The 16,700-nt window shown below is 44.5% G+C and overlaps 1 protein-coding gene across 6 annotated transcripts; it reads right to left on the bottom strand.

The window, feature by feature from the left end:
- Positions 1–389: 389 nt before the first annotated feature.
- Mro (maestro) lies at positions 390–14,774 on the bottom strand. Of its 6 annotated transcripts, none has more exons than XM_087192617.1 (7): positions 14,694–14,774; positions 14,295–14,432; positions 6,011–6,157; positions 4,795–5,022; positions 2,476–2,631; positions 1,574–1,681; positions 390–1,239 (listed from the first exon to the last, which is right to left on the bottom strand). In XM_087192617.1, the coding sequence occupies exons 4-7, from the start codon at positions 4,954–4,956 to the stop codon at positions 1,186–1,188; spliced, it is 480 nt and encodes a 159-aa protein (XP_087048743.1). In that variant the 5' UTR covers positions 4,957–5,022; positions 6,011–6,157; positions 14,295–14,432; positions 14,694–14,774; the 3' UTR covers positions 390–1,185. The 6 variants fall into 6 exon arrangements, with proteins under 6 accessions (XP_087048743.1, XP_087048730.1, XP_087048735.1 ...); XM_087192604.1 differs by having other exon boundaries at positions 4,795–4,977; XM_087192609.1 differs by having other exon boundaries at positions 4,795–4,977; positions 14,585–14,698.
- Positions 14,775–16,700: the final 1,926 nt, after the last annotated feature.

The raw sequence follows: 16,700 nt of genomic DNA, 5'->3' as shown, positions 1-16,700 counted from the left end.
TTTTGAGACAGGGTCTCACTATGTTGCCCAGGCTGAACTTGAAGCCCTGGGCTCAAATAATCCTCCTATCTCAGCTCCCAAGTAGCTGGAACTGCAGGAGACATCATCATGCCCACTCAAAACTTTTCATAAGGGTGATGTGACCCCTGAGATAACTAGGAGTGGTCAACAAAAATCAGCATATAGTCCAGAAGGGATGAATAAAAAATACACTTAGCTCACTTAATAAAAATGTATGTTGGTATGTACCTAAAAGAGCAAAAGTTAACTGGGTTTAATAAAAAACAAAAAGCTTGTTTGTTTGTTCTGTTTTTCACATTTCTAACCATCCGTCAATGATTCCATGAAGAGTAACTGTGCATGGCCCCCAGAAATCAGACGTACAGATTCAATTCTCTTCACCATTTATTTTGAGCAAATTATTTAATTTTTCCATGCCTTAGTTCTTTCATCTGTAACATGAGATCAATAAAAGTATCTACCTCATAAGGTTTGTATGAGTATTAAGTTCTAAGATAATACCTAATAAATTGTAAATAGTCACTAAATGTTACTTAGTACTTTTATTCCATAAGTTATCATCAGCCTGAGAATTTTCAACATATGCTTCATTGCTATTTTTTCTTTGTTAGTTCTTTTTAAAGGTGATCTTGAAGGCAATGAGTTTCTAAGATGACGAGAAACTGAAGATACCCTGCAAGCTACATTCTTGGTGTGTAGGCCAACTTTAAGTCGTGGCAAGAAGAAGTATCAAAAGCTAAGAGTGAAATATCAGTAGCAAATACATTTTTTAAAAAACACCTTAAGGTGACAATTCTTCTCCTAAGTTATAGAAGTTAAATATTAGAAAAATAAGGTAATTGACAGAGATAAACTTTGGAAGGAAATAGCTGAGAAATAAGCATCGAACCCAAATATACTTTCAATGATTTTATGAAAAATGTACCTTCTCATCAAATCTGTGTGGGGAGAAATGAGATATGTGAAAGCAATTCAGAATCTCATGTTGGGCATTATGTACAATTCCACGGCACTGTTTTTGCTCTCAATTTCTCTCCTGACATCTTCTTTTCTATTACAGTCACAACAGGCAAGCAGAAGAGGCAGGCATCCAATGAGACAAAACAGGGCACATGGTGTTTCCAGCAGGACACTCAAGTAGGACCATTTTCCTGCCCTCCATGCTTACAGAATTTTATTTGCATAGAAGAACTGTAGGAGCTCTGGATGATAGTGGCTCTGAAAGAAATTGGCAAAGGCACATGTGAGGAAGGACTCAGTACATCTTCTTGACTATATCACTAGTACACAGATGTCAACATGGAGAATTAGGATAAACAACAGGAGAGATAGAAGCAGCATCACCTGAACTGGAACCACCAGCACACTTCGTATATGATCTCCCAGGTGTGTCACCATTTGCATTGAATTATGGGTCAATTACAAGGGAAATAATTGCCCTGAGACATTTTGGGGGTGGGGGTGATGCCCTGCTTTGCTTGGCCACCTCCCATGTTAAGTACCAGGAGGGTAAGGACCAGAGGAGAATTCCTTCCTGTGCTGGTTCGCTCACCAGCTGCAGGCAGAGTTTGGGGTTCCTCTGCTCTTCTTCATTCTGGAAGCTGTACTCTTTCCTCAGTTTCAGGTATGGAGAGCAGGCTCGAAAAGTTGTTTTGCAACCCTGAGAAAAATAATAATACCATATTATATTGAAAATATTAGAGAGTTCTAGAATCCCAAGCAGGGATACCCCACAGGAGTGCACCCAACCTACGGTCAGGGCTACTGAATGAGTGAAAGTAACTTCCAGGATGTTTGCAAACTTGAGCCTTAAACAAATGTGTGTCATCTAGGGGCCAGTGGGGGTGCACTGTAGTACTGAATTCCTAAACTCAACCTCATTCTCTCTACTCTCTCTCTCACCCACCCTCCTCTGTTTCTCCATCAGAAGATAAGGGGTTTCATAGAACTCTTTGCTCCTACAGTTTTTGAAACATTCACTCAGTCCCATTCCAAAGCAGGCCTGAAGTTGATCCAACCCTGTTAGGACACATTTTCTCCAAGAACAAAACAAAAAAAATCCCATAGGGAGTTGAGAACCAGAAGTGGGAAATCGTACTGGGCACAGTGAGAAGAGCTAACTGGGGATGAATAAATACACTCATTCAGTGGGCTGTTGCCCCACTGATTAAACCCACTCCCTCTGCCTCACCCTCATGAACCTGAGTTTATCCAGACTTCTCAGGTGCTGGATTGAGCAGTTGGGTAAGAAGCAAATGAAAAAGGACATCCTTACTCAAGCAGGGAGTACACACAAGGAGACCTCTTTTCCAGGATTCACAAGCATCCACTGCTAACTGGCCCTGACCACATTGGCAAGAACCTGAGGTTTTGACATCTCAATTTCAGAGCTGCCTCACATCCCCTATGACCAACGGGGATTCCATGCTGTTGGGTAGAGAATCACAGTCTTACCTTGGCAACCTGGGGATTTCTGTCCTGTAAATGAGTTAGGAGAGACTCCTGTGTCTGCTTCACCTGACTGTTGAAAAACTTCTTCCATTTCCGCCCAGCAAAGGCAGCCAGTTGCCCAAACAAAACAAAGGCCGAGTATCTCACACTGTCATTCTCCTGTGGGTTTCCATCAACAAAACAACAGAACCAGGTCACGGCCAAAAGGCAACTGCATCAGGCACAGTGCAGTCACCGCCCTGGGATGTACATGACAGGGTAGCATCAGATCCAGGGCCCTCTTCCATCTTTTTACATAAAGACACACCCCATCCCACTGGTATTAGGCACCTTGGTTTCTCTATCAATCTACCTAAGCTTTTCCCATGTCACCATTAAAAGGAGTTTTCGTTCTTTTTTCTCCTCTTTCTCTTTCTTTCCTTTTCTTCATCATCATTCACTGGACCAGTCTTCTGTTTATTACTTTCAGCATTTTGGCCAGGTTACCTCTCTGCTGTTGGTCTGAATTCCTCGCACTTGTAGTGGAAATAAGGATCCTGCTTCTTCCCCCAACATTCTCCCAACTCTCCTGGCTTTTAGTCTAATGGGTCTGTTCACCCCTGGTCAGTAGTCTCAGCCTTTCTTTCCCCTCCCATGTGAGCTGTTTGTTCCACATCTTTCTCTTTCCTAATGAGGAGTCCATGGCCCAGGGCCTTTCAGCAACAAGCCTGGAGTTGCCCATCAGGCTACAGACCCAGTGTCAGTAGAGCTCAGCCTCCTGACTCTGGGTGCACAGGTTTTTATATCCGTTTTCTGTGGTCCAGATGAACCAGAGGGAAAAGGGCAGGGGCTAGTCTGCTCAAGGCCAAGGAGCATCCAGAACACAGAGGCTAAGCAAGACTGAGGACCACTGATCATTCTGTGATGTATTTAAAAATACTTTTAGGATATGTGACACATGCAGAAATTGACCCAGGGTTGCTATTTTGTTCACTGAATTATCAGTGCATTTATGTGTGTGCTAATTCAACTCAGCTAACACTTATGGAGAATTGACCCCGTCCACAGCCCTCCCCGAATGCTGAGAGGTGCAGGAATGGTAACACTGGTGTCTGTTCCCCAGGAGCCGGACCATCATCTAATAGGGGGCACATGCGTGAGTGAACATGGTGTAAGGCAGACAGTGAGGAGTGCTATCTCTGAGGGAGATACAAACCATCACCAAACAACTCTGCATGAGAATTTCCCTCTTCTACATGGCCAAGGTTTCCATGGCCAAAAATGATAGGCTAGTGGAGTTATAATTATGGGCAAATGACAAGCTAGTCCTGAAGTTCAGAAGGGACCTCTAGAGAGATTTAAGGACCTGTATCCAAAACATCTGCTGACATTCCACGGTGGTGAGGTAGACACCTTCCTCTCCACTCCTCAGAGAGGATTAGTTTATATTCATTCAAGAGCAAACATCTGTCTCTCTCTGGAGGAAGGAGAGACAAATGTGCTAGCGTCTCCTGTAAAAGCCCCAAGTTTCATAATCTCAAGGCCTCTTATTCTTTTGTGGAACTGGTACAGCTACCTGGCACAGTGTGGCTCTGGGAGGACTCAAGAGTGTGGGGAGCTGATGCAAGTTGCTTGGGTAGAAAATGAAAGGTCTGCTCCCTGATCAACTGGTCTTATCTTTCAGAGAATAACTGGCAGGCTAAATTGATAGCTTGCAAGCCAGGTGTCTCAGATGCCTCATGATTTCAGGTTAAATGCTGGACCAGTGCTCTCCTTGGTTGGCCCATCTTGTCACCTGATAGTTGACAATGCATGTGATATAGCCAGAAGGCCTGGTTTCATGTCCACTTACTGTCCTTCAAACCTTGGGCAGGGTCCAAGCTTTCTGTGTTTTGGTTTCCTCATCTATAAAGTGAGGGTAATTACAGTGCCTACCTCACAGGTTACTGTGAAGGCAACATGAGCTAATCCATGTAAATTGTCTAGCACTATGCATGGCCCATAGGAAAAGCTCACTGAATGCTAACTATTGATATTTTTGCATGTATAAGAGAGCATTGACTATGGGAAACATCATCATCATAATTGGTATATATGTATATTTTTTTTCACTTCTCTACTAAAATAAAAACTTTTTGAGGGGTATGAAGGGATGCTGTACAACTTTCATGTTCTCCATAACCCCCCCCCCAAAAAGTACCACTCTCTCAACAAGATTCATAAATAAATGAGTGACTGGTACTGACCTTGTACCGTGAGCAACACACTAACTAAGCAGTGCTCTCATTTCTAATCCCACTTTGATTTCAATACCCCAGAATTTTTATGCATCATCTCACTTACATCATCCAATAAAGTCCTGGTCTGAAGGGTGATGTCTATGAAGAAGGAGCCCAGACCTTTCCCGTGTAGCTTGCCCAGGATGATGGTCAGAGCCTTCATACTCTCATGGGTGACTTCAGAACTCACAGGGTCGTACAATCCGTGCACCAGCAGGTCTAGCATGATTTTCTTATACTTTCTCACATGTTATCAAGGTTTGAAAAGCATTAATCGCTCAGGAATCATTCTCTATGAATTGAAAAGCAACACCACTTCCATCTTCCAGTAACCTAGGTCTTATACTGAGAGACCATGGCATTATTCAGGATCTGCCACAACTCTCATCAAAATACAAATGCTTCCATTAACCCAACCCAAGAGCCCAACTGGCTTTGGAAGGACAACAGAAAGCAAGAGCTGGATGGGTGCGCTGGGGAGGGCCCTGGAGAGAGGCTGGTGGACTGTGGTGAGTCCAAGGCTTGAGGAGTACTGAGTGCCTTAAAATGGGGAGGTCATTAAATGGTAATGAAGTTAACAGATGCTAAAGGAAGAGGTGTAAACAACTTCATTACTGAAGAAATATAACTTATGAGAAAATTTCCAAGGAGGGCGATGTCAGCAAGTGTCAGCTCTACCTGCAGCTGTGTACCATGACTGATAGTGGTGAGGAGCGATAGCCTAAATGACCCTGAGTGAGCCACATCTTTGTATAATCTGCTCTTCTTGAGTATGGAAGGAACCACACTTGCTTCTAGCCTAATAGATTATACAAAGGTGACAAGATGTAGCTCTCCCGTGGCTACTTTACATTCAAGAAGACTCCGCTGTAGCAGACAATAATGAGAGACACTCTCCTGCCAGCCTTGAAGAAGTAAGCTGCCGTGTCATGAAAGGGTGATCAGCAAGAAAATCAAAACCTCAGTGCTACAATCAGAAAAGCTGAATTATGCCCAAAACCATGTAAGCTCAGGAGAGTACCTGAGCTTTGGGAAGGAACACAGTATGGTTGGTCCAGGCTGTGCAAGATCCTGAGCTGAGAACCCAGCTGAGCTAAATCAGACCCTTGAGCCACCGACACGGTGAAGTAACAAACACTTGCTGCTCTGTGTGCTGAGCTTCTGGTGATATGTTACACAGCAGCTGACCAATCTACCAGGTAGGAGCTCCAGCCTTGGGGACTCCACACATGAGTCTTGGAGAGTTGAGAAGATCCGCCGAGTTCACCTCCCTTCCCTACCTGGTTGGGGGCTTCACAGGCCATGGTTCCCAGGCCTCTCATTGTCAGGTGGCGCTTTTTAGCACTGGGGTCCCAGGCTTTTTCTGCCAAGATGAAAAGTACATTCTTCAAAGGCTCCCGCTTCTGGAGCCTCAGTTTCCAAGAGACCTGGGTGATGGGTCAAAAATATATTAATTTGGGACTGTTTGGAGTCATATTGTGAACCCAGACCTAACCCTGTCTCCTCTTTCTAGAGAGAATCCTATCATTGCCTGCTCAATTTTGTCCTTCGTTCTCCAACTAAATGTGTGTGTGTGAGTGTGTGTGTGTGTGTGTGTGTGTGTGTGTTTCCGGGATCAAACTCAGGGCCTTGTGCATGCTAAGCACTCACTGTACTATTGAGCTATGGCCCCATACCCAGAGATGCCTGATTCTGTTGGCAAATTATATTAATTTGATCTGCATCATGGAGGAAGAGAAAAGGAGGAAGAAAAATAATGCAGGACTCATGTCAAGGTGGGTTTGGGGAAATTATAGAGATGCTTTATAGCAGTGGTAGGTGTGACGAGTTGAGAAGAAAGAACCTCACAGGGGTTGATGTGAGAATACGGCTCCTTTTCATGGTATAAGAGATGCTGTTATCCCTCCAACCTTAAAGATTCTCTTCTTCCTTCAGCTCCTCATTTTTCTGCTCCACTTCATAGCTAAATGCCCTGAAAGACAGGTCTATGCAGTACTTGCTTTTTCCAATCTCAATTAATATCTCTCTCTCTCTCTCTCTCTCAACAGGGTCTCTCTGTGTAATTCAGGCTGGTTTTGAATTCACTATGTAGCTCAGGCTGGCCTCGATCTTTCAGCAGTCCTCCTGTCTCAGCCTCCTGAATGCTGAGATTAGGCATGTGCCACCACACCCAGGTCCTCCTGTTCTCCCTTGAATCTTCTTTTTTTTTTTGTACTGGGTTGAACTCAGGACCTTGCCCTTGTGAGGCAGTTGGCGGCACCAATGAGCTAAATCCCCTGCCCTCCTTTGAACCTTCTGTAGTCAGGCTGATCACCCATCTCCATCCCACTGTATGGCTAATTCCAGGGTCCATTCTCAGCTGTCATCTTACTCAACTTGCCAACACCATGTGGCACAATTGGCAAAGCTCATCCGCAAGCATCTCTTAGCCATCTACAAACATCTCAGGGCCCTTAAAGACCATCCTCAATCCAGGATGCAGGCCTCTGTGCTAAGATTAGGAAGAGGAGGCTGGGGATTTGGCGCAGTGGTTTCCCTGCCTGCTGCGCAAGCGTAAGGACCCGAGTTCGATCCCCAGTACCAAAAAAGAAAAGATTAGGAAGAGGAATGCATAAATAATTCAAGTCAGAAAACACTCTGTGTCTGATGCAGCAACTTGTGCTTCAAAGACTCAGCTGTGAGTAATTGCGGGGCAAGAGATGGGTCGAGATGAGCTGCCCTCTGTAGTAAGCAGGCGAGCATGGGTACCAGGCAGGCCCTGGTGTCCTTCAGAACACAGAACAAGGCAGCCTCTATTAGAGTCAGAACCAAGATGATGGAAGATTCAGACAAGACCAGAGACAAAAGCCACCTATCTCCCCACCATCCTTAGTAAGTGTGTGGGGCGGGGAAGATGCAGATCCAGCTGAGTAATTTCCAAGCCTCATTGTTATTTCTGAATATTCACTGCCGTTCATTCTACATTTTTATCATTGAGTTAGCAGCAAGTTAAATCCTTCTCAACTCGTCTTTTTGTCTTCCTATAATTTACGGTAAAAGAACACATTTGGTTTCAGAGGGACCCTCAATGGGGCAGGTCCAACTGATGACAGACCGAGCAGGCACACATCTCCAGGGAAGGGGCATTTGTTCATAATGTTTCTCGTCAGACCTTAGAAAAGAAAAACATCATTGATGTTCTTTTCTTCTTGGGCTTGGAAGTAGGGATGGAAAGGGGTTGGCCCAGGAGTCTCTGTGTTTGGTCCATGGAACTGAAAAAAAAGTCAAAATCATCACATGAGCCACAAACACCCATGTGCAGCCTTCTCCGCAATGAACACCGCTGCCCAAATCACCATGTGGATGAGAATATACAGAGGCAACACTCCAGGCCTCGCTCTAGGAACTTTCATCCTGGTGAGGAGCGAGGACAATCACACAAAAAGGTAAACAGCAGCTTGAAGCAGCTCCTGAGGAGGAGCAGCTTGGGGCTCCTGGGGAGCTCCATCTCTGGCTCCCTGTTCCATTCTGCAGACTTCTTTATCACAATCACCCAAGAAATAAAACAGATTTCTTGTCTCACCCCCACACTCCTCAAGACTTGAAGTAAAGAGTAAATTCAAATTTTGGCTTTTTTAAAGCTCCCTAAGAAGGTCAGTGGCATTCCTTTACAGAGGATATTTGGGTTCTGTATCCTGTTGTCTTAAAATACAGCTATTCTTTCATTCAGAAATTCTTCAATCGTACAGACATTATTAGCACATCATCTGCTCAAAGGTACACGAGGTGTGAAGCAATTCTGGAAGTTCTCTCTTGTGAGTATCTTTATGAGGTATGATTTTTTTAAAAATGTGGTGAAGGCTGCTGCTGAGTGCCATGCAACAGAAAGAGGCTCATAAGAACATTATGGTGTGTCTTCACCCACCTCAGTCACCAGATTGGGCACTGTGCAACCTCTTGTTCTTCCCCAAACTCAAGATGACCATGGAAGGTAAACATTTTGAATCAATTCAGGACATCCAGGCAGCCACAACAGCACAACTAAACACACACAAGACTTCCTGAACCATTTCAGAAAGTGGCAAGAATGTTGGAATAAGTGTGTTTGAAGGGAGGGGGGAATATTCTGGAGGGAGGATTAATGGCAATGTGTCTTTTACTGTAATAATTTTTCATTAAACATTCACTGTATTTTTGGTCACTCTTCACACATAAAAGATAGGCATCATCGCACTATAATGAACATTGTGTCCTTTCATTGTTGTAACATAAATACATTAAATATATGTTACAACTCTACTATAGGACAACTGCTATGCAGTCATTACAATGAATACTGGGTAGCCCTACACGTGCCGAAATGATCTTCAAAACAGACTGCCAAAGGGAAAAATGCAAATCAATGTGTACAGTACTTTTAAACATCCGGTACCCTGACTGCCATAGATCAAGGCTGGGCCCAGGCACCAACAATTTTTAGAGCTTGCCACATAATTCAGTGAGTAGTCACTGAACTAGAGTGAGTGTGACCAGCTGCCTTGGTTTGCCCAGGGCTGAGGGTTTCCCAGAACATGGGACTTCCAGTGTTAAAGTCAAGAGTCTTGGGCAAACATGGGACACATTCCTACCTGATAGAGTCCCAGCCCTCTTACACAGATGCACCTGGCCAGGTTTGACAGCAGGCAGGCACAGCACAGACTTAGTTTCCCTGTCACCTTTGCCCCAGGTTGTTTCGGTCATGCTGTCTTGTTCACAAGACAAGGGAGTGGTCCAGGAAAACAGCTCTTCACTTCCACACCCCCAGTTCCAGTTTCTCCTTCATCTTTGGCCAGTAACCCTCTGTTGGGACCAAAATATAAACCCAGAAAATTGCACTACCGCCTTCAATCCAGTTAGTGAGAGTTTCTCCTTGCATTAGTCACCTGGCTGAATCGCAGTTCTCTTTGTTGAATTGAAGGCAGGCCCTGGGCTTTATCATGAAGCCAGTGATGCTTATACTTGAGCATGCATCAGAATCACCTGGCAGATGTGTTAAAACACACATTGCCAGGCCTGGTCCCAAGAGTTTCAGATTCAGATCCTAGGGACCACACTTTGAGAATTGCTGCAGTAAGTGAAAGAAACCACAGTATCACAAGTCATTCTCTTCCAGAGGAAAGGGATTATAAACTCATATTGAGGCAAACAAAAATGTTTTGTTGCTTCTTTCTGGGGTTTTCTTTACACAGTCTTCTGTTTCAGTGGAATCTGCCACTCCTCAGGTGGAAGGCTCTGCATCAGAGCTGACAGATGCCTGCCAATGGGTCCACGGAGCTCAAAAGAAGCACAAGTCCCACAGGCTGGAAGTCTGCTCACCACGGAGAGTCCAGCCTCACTGTAAAACAGCAGGTGTCTGTGTTCCAAGGCATAAGAAATCACACCTGGAGCTGCTCTCCACTGTGAAGGAAAACAACCTGTTCCCTTGGTTTTCATGCTCAACTTCTGTTGCAAGATTAGCAGGGCAGCTAAGGGTTTCAGCCAGCCAAAGCGGCTTCCCCAGTCTTCTGAAGCCAAGCAGCCAGCCTCATCTTAATAAGCAGGTCTAGAATTCAAGATCAGAGAAGGCTCTCCAACAGGGCAAAGTAAAGGAGAGCTGAGCCATCCTTCCCAGAGGATTCAGCATTCGGTTAGAGAAACACACAGGCCACATCCTCTGCTCCCCACCTGCTCCATAATCCCTTCCCACCTCCTTGCTTTGTGATTTTCTCAGTCTTGTATGTTGCCTTTGAGAGCCCATCTTGATGTCTGGTGCGAAAGCAAAGCATTTCTCACTGTGTAGGGGTGCTGGGCGTGCACCTCTTTCAGCACCCCTGGTATATGGTCAGAGTCTCAGGGAGCATCGGGCCTGAGCACTTACTTTTCACTCAAGATGCCTAGTGGTGCTATACACAGCTTGGTATATAAAAGCCCCTGTGCTAGAAATCAGTCCCACAATCGGGTACTCCAGAAAGCTGAGCCCAGGCATCAGCAGAGACCCCCGCAGTCACAGGAGGAGGTGGGCTGTTGGGGAGAGGGAAGCATGTCAGAGTCTTTGCAGAGAACAAAGGATTGATGGCATATGTTTGTGGAACCCCATGAATTTCACTATTGCTAGGATCTGAGTTGGTTTGTCCCTTCCAGAACTCATGCTGAAATTTAATAATTATGAGCTATTAAGAGGAGGACCAGGTGCAGCCTTTAAAAGGCAGTTAGGGTTCTGATCTTATGAATGGAATAATCCACTGATGTGATTAAAAGATTAATGGGTTAAAGGGTTATCTCAATGGGTCTGCTAAACAAAACAGGTTGGCTGGATTCCCACCCCCCACCCCGCCGCCGCCCCATACCAGGGATCGAACTCAGGACCTTGCACTTGCAAGGCAGGCACGGTGCCACTGAGCTAAATCTCCAGCCCTGGCTGGATTTCTTTTATGCTCCCTGTCCTTCACTCATGGATATCCTGCATGACCTCAGAACTCCACCAGCAAGAAGTCCATCACCTGATGCAGCCCTGTGACCTTGATAACTCTCTTCTCTTTATAACTTTCCGAATCCATGAGGCTGTGTTATTAGCCACAGAGAATAGACTAAGATAACTATCAAAACAAAATCATGTGGGGCTGGGTGTGACAGTGCCCACCTGTAATCCTAGCTACTTGGGAAGCTGAAGCAGAAGAATTGAAAGTTTGGGGCCAGTCTAAGCAACCCAGAGAGACCCTATCTCAAAATTTTAGAAAAGTTTTAAAGGGCTAGGGGTGTAGCTCAGCACTAAAGCACTTACCTAGCAATCTCTCAATCCCTAGGGCCAAAAAAACAAAAACAAAACAAAACAGCAGGGGCTGGAGGTAAAGTGTAAAGTGTGAGCTTAGCATGCACAAGGCCTTGGGTTCAATCCCCGGCACTATCAGCAATGACCAAAAACACAGTAAGCTGAATAACTATGGTCTGTGTACTTTCCAGCATGCTATTCTTAAAAGTTTCCTTAAAATAAATAAAACAAGCTAGGGTCACAAGGCCCTGACCCAGAACTTTGTCCCTTGAGCTTCCAGCTTCTTAAAGGACCCACACCACTCACAGGCTCCCTTTCCTGCCTGCACGTTCCTCCTCCCCCTCTTCCAACAAGTTATGTACTTTCTGCCCAATCCAATCAAAACAAAAGATCATTTCCATCTGTTGCAACACAGGATGTCAGAGAGGAACATTTTAAACATACTATGAATGACCTGGTACACAGATTCCAACATTTCTTAGATGTCTGGCTCTTCCTAGGTGGTCCGAGACAACCTTGAACAGCAGTCTTTCCCATTAGAGGTTAGCTTTTCTGGTAGCTGTCTACAAGCATCATGGGTGCTTGGCCTGGTGTGACCAGGGTTGGCCAACCTGAGGCCAAGGACATGCTGTGCTTGTAGATTTGCTCATCTTGTGCACATGGTTCAATGAATACTTCTTCCACTGGGAAGGAATTCCTGTGTACACTGGGCTCAGATCCCTGGCCTGGTCTTCATCAACATGTCCTAGTTCTACTTGCTCTTACCAAAAAGAAAGGGATATCGCCTCTCAGCCTTTGGCTAAGATCAAGTGTAAAAAGAAAGGGATTTGGGGTAACATAAAAGATTGTTCAGTGCCAACTCCCAGATGCCTTTGCAAATGTAAATCCATCTGACTCAACATATTAGGTTTATGATCAACACTGTGAAAGCCAAACTTACAAACAAACTTACAAACTTGAATCTTTTTCTCATCTGTAAAATAAGGAAAGAAATCTATATTTCTAACAATCCTTTCAACTCTGAACTCATTAATGATAATATGCAAAGTCACTAGCTATTGGGTGGACATTTTTGTATGCTACACCAGATGAAACACAGAGTCTACCAAAAAAATGTATAGACACTTCAGGAAAAGAAAAATACGATGTTTTTTCAACAGATGGTGTTACCCTCATATAGGGGACCGGAGAAGATGTCATATATCACAGAAAACCCACTACACTGCTGGCCCTTAAAGAAGAAATTGAAAATGCATGTACAGCAATCTCAGTGACCACGGATCCCCAGGCAGCAGTTCACTGTACTAATAAATGTCTGGAAGCTAATGACCACCACTTTGAGCATCTCTTATAATTGTAGAGGCCACAGGAAATTGTATTAATCTCATGATGTCTCAATAAATGTAGTATTAAAATACTTATACAAGTTTTTCTTATCCTGAAGTGTATATACTTTCTTTTTTGGTGGACTCTGTATCTTATATACTGCACAGGAGAAGCTGTTTTAATTGATCTCTGCTCAACCGTCGCGGGAGGGTAGCTGGATTCTCCAGGCTCTCTATGAAGTACACCAAAACACTGCTTTGGCTGACCATAATCACTCTTTCTTCTGCTCCTGGACGTGACATGCTTACCAAGAAGCAGTTCACACCATCTGTACTTGATATTCAGGCTGTGAAATGGATTTATTATTCTTAATTATTTATTTATTTATTGCTGTGCTGGGGACGGAACTCAGGGCCTCTCATGTGCTAGGCAAGTGCTCTACTGCTGAAGTACATTCCCAGACCTATAACTAGGAAACTTAAACAAACAGTATATAAACTGCCAAAATATGAATATACAAGGAAAGGAAGATGTTTCTGTGAAAGCAGGGTTGAATTTTCAGAAGGATTCCTCAAGGGGAAGCTGCTAATTAGGCATGTGGCCAGTAGAAGTTTGGGAAAAGTTTAGTAATCTTGAATGATTTTTGGAATTGGAATGATTCTGTAGAAGGTGACTTTATAAATGCCTTCCTGGGTATCTTTAAGTTCTCACCACATTTGAAGAAACCAAAGCTAGAACTCACAGATATAGTACGATGCATGTGACTAGTGCAAGAAAGCAACTCCAAAAAGCCAGCTATTTGAATAAAAGACTGTGGCCCTCATAAAGATCTTGTATTTTCCGGTATAATATTTGCAGTATGTACAATATCATCTTTTATGATACGCTACTCTACTTTTATGATACCCTACTTCTTCATTGATTCTCTGAAATCCAATCTCAATCTCTCAAGTAAGAGAGCTTTTACCGTATTTCATTTAAACCTCTCTAACCTTGAGGGGTGTTTAATGATCTTCATTTTAGGAAAGAAAAAACCAGGACTTAGAGTAATGTTACACAACTCAGCAAACATCAAATGGTAATGGCATAGAGGAGTTCAAGACTCCAAACTCTACATTTTTATCACTATTTTATACTCTATATCCAGCTTCAAGACAAGGCCCTGTATGCCGATCGAGTATTAGTCTGTTCTGTTTGAAGGAAGCACCAATGCCTTCCCTTCAGTCCCTCCCATCCTAAGGCTCTTTGCTGACTGTATAAGGATCTGTAACCCTTCTGTGCCTGATTAACTAGTGAAAAGAAAAAGAAATCGGCTTCATGGTCAACACTGCCCACTTGGGTTTTCCAAAGAGAACATCACCAGCTAGTTACACACTTAGTTAGGATCCAGCTCCCTCAGCGGGTGACCAGAGCTCCCTCCAGGACGGCTCGGGAGCCGGCACGGCAGCCGGCACGGCCTGTGGCGCCCTTACCTGCGGTCCGGGGCGGACACGTGACGCGGCGCTGCAGCGGCCGGGTCCTGGGTGCTCGGTGCTCCTTGCTCGCGGGGCTGCTGTTCCCGGGTGGCAGCCAGTGTGATGACTCGGCTAGATCTTCCCAGCCCTGAATTCCTAACACACAGAAAGGGAAATTAGATGAAGCGGGGTCAGTTCAGAATAACGGGCCTGCATAGAGTGCCGAAAAGTGAGAGTCAATGGGGGGAGAAAAATCAGCGTGTGTGGTACCAAGGTGGGGGAGGGAGTTGCCCTCGAGTGATACTGACAAGGTTGTTGCAAGTGGCACAAACATCGCCCGTGCCCTTCGCGTCCCTGCGCTGTGCTGAGGTGTTTCTCCGCCCCACCCCCAAATTCTTCTCTCCTGTCCAGCCTCACCCCACTTTCTCCAGAAAGGACGCTAATTCGGAGGCCCCTTCCCCTGCACCAAAGGACACGGTTCCGCTCAGCGCCGTTCCCTTGTTCTGTCACTAGATAGCGCCATCCCTCAATTCGCGGCTTCCCGGCACCCGTGAAAACCCGAATTTTATCTGAGATGGGACAGTGTGCCTGCCAAGCAGCCCCTTGCGACTGTCGAACCGACAACTAGAGCTTTAACCTTTGACGACCCTTTCCTGCTCAACAAACATCGTATATCCCGAAAGGAGAGATTTGAACCCTCAACAATGTGAGTGGTTTATTGCTAAAAACAAAACAACATAAAAACCTGGTTACTACAGTCCCTGTAGATTTTCAGCCCTCCCTCGCCCTTCATTCTGCTTTCACTGGGCTCTCCAACCACGTGTGGAAACCTGTGTATCAATAATTAATTGTTGTCTGGCCCTGGTTTGGGTAATGAGGGCCATATGTTCTAAAAGTGGTGGGGGGAGGTCAGTTTTCACAGACCCAAGAGCTTATTGGGTTTTGTTGGGGTTTGGTTTGGTTCTGGGGATTGAATCCAGGGTGTTTGTACTGAGCTACATGTTCAGCCTTGTTTTTCTTTTTCATTTTTGAAACAGGGTCTTGCTAAATTGCCCAGGCTGAGCTTGAACTTGTGATCCTCCTGCCCCAGCCTCCCAGGGCATTGGGATAACATGAGTGACCACCACCACAGGCTAGGAGCTTATTGTTATACCAATAGATAACATGAATGAATACTTTCATATGCCAAATATTGCAGTAAATATTACATAGACTATCCCAATCAATTTTAACATCAAACCAAGATGAGAGTTCTTCCTGTCACCCCTATTCTAAAACTCGGGAAGCTGAGACAGGAGAAATTACTTTGCCAAAGGTCATGCAGTTGATTAGTGACAAAATTAGAAGTCAACCATAGGCTCACTACTGCAAGATCTTGGACTCTCCACCAGGCTGCTATCCCATGGACCAGTTTGGAAAATCATATTAGGAGATAGGTGGACAAATATAAACAAGAGAAGTACATCAGAGTAAGGGAAAGAAAAGTGATGCTCCTGAGTAAATAAGAATGAGTCTAAAACAAAACCTTGCTGGATTGGGCTCCAAGGGAACTGCTGTTGACTTTGGAGGATGCAATGTCAATAGTGTTGGAAAAAGGAAACCAGGCTGCCAAATCAAGGGGCCACAAGGAGAGAGGAAACTGAGATGCCTTGCTGCAAAAGGAAAGCAATAAATAGACTAGAAGAGAGAATGAGGTCAGGAAAGGCATTCTGGTTTTCTTGTGTACTTTTAAAAAGAGAATAAAGCAGGGTGTGGTGATGCATGCCTGTGATCCTAACACTCAGGAGGCCAAGATAAAAGGATCTCCAGTTCGAGGCCAGTCTGGACTACACAGCAAGCTCAAGACTGCCCTAAGCCAAACAGTGAGACTTTGTCTCAACAAAACAAAACAAAACCAAAAGCATAAAAATAGAATAAAACCTGGGCATATTTGAAAATAGTTGCAATGGAACCCTAAAATATGGATGGCATGTAGTAGTGACAGTGTAACAAGAAGATACAGAGGAGGTTTTATGGGCACAGAATATAAGTTAGCTTTGGAGAGGAGGGCTGGGGTAGCTCCCCCTTTGCCAGGAACTGGGAGACAGCCACATAGATGAAAATAGACCATCATGAAAATACGACATCCTGAGGAATGCAAGTTCAATTAACCTTAATCTTTAGGTAAAAGATTGGTAGGTTATCTGTAAGAGTGGGAGTATGTAATAATATGTAAAGAGATAATCCATGTACTGAAACTGATCCTTGTAGTGCTTTAGAATGACTAAAAGACAGATAGAATTATGCCTGGAACAAAGGAGATAGGAGAAGGGAAGTTCGCAGGGTGACTGAGTCTGCAAAATCTTACTCATAAACCAGAACTGAAATTTGCACTGCTGCATGGACAGAAACACAGTCAGAATCACTAACTGATTTCCTTATGTA

This window comes from Heterocephalus glaber, unplaced genomic scaffold (assembly GCF_053883595.1).
Source record: "Heterocephalus glaber isolate CG9 unplaced genomic scaffold, H.glaber_assembly_v1.0 deba00000331, whole genome shotgun sequence".
NCBI lineage: Eukaryota > Metazoa > Chordata > Mammalia > Rodentia > Bathyergidae > Heterocephalus > Heterocephalus glaber.
The sequence above is the reverse complement of the archived record's forward strand: the minus strand, read 5'-3'. Positions and strand labels throughout refer to the sequence as shown.

Excerpts from the sequence above, each read along its gene's own strand:
- Mro (XM_021236627.2), bottom strand. The coding sequence starts at position 8,025 with ATGGGTGTTTGTGGCTCATGTGATGATTTTGACTTTTTTTTCAGTTCC. Across the intron at positions 6,158-7,881 it reads TGATGTTTTTCTTTTCTAAG|GTCTCTTGGAAACTGAGGCT; the intron begins GTCTGACGAGAA and ends CCCATCACCCAG. Across the intron at positions 1,682-2,475 it reads GAAATCCCCAGGTTGCCAAG|GGTTGCAAAACAACTTTTCG; the intron begins GTAAGACTGTGA and ends TATTTTTCTCAG.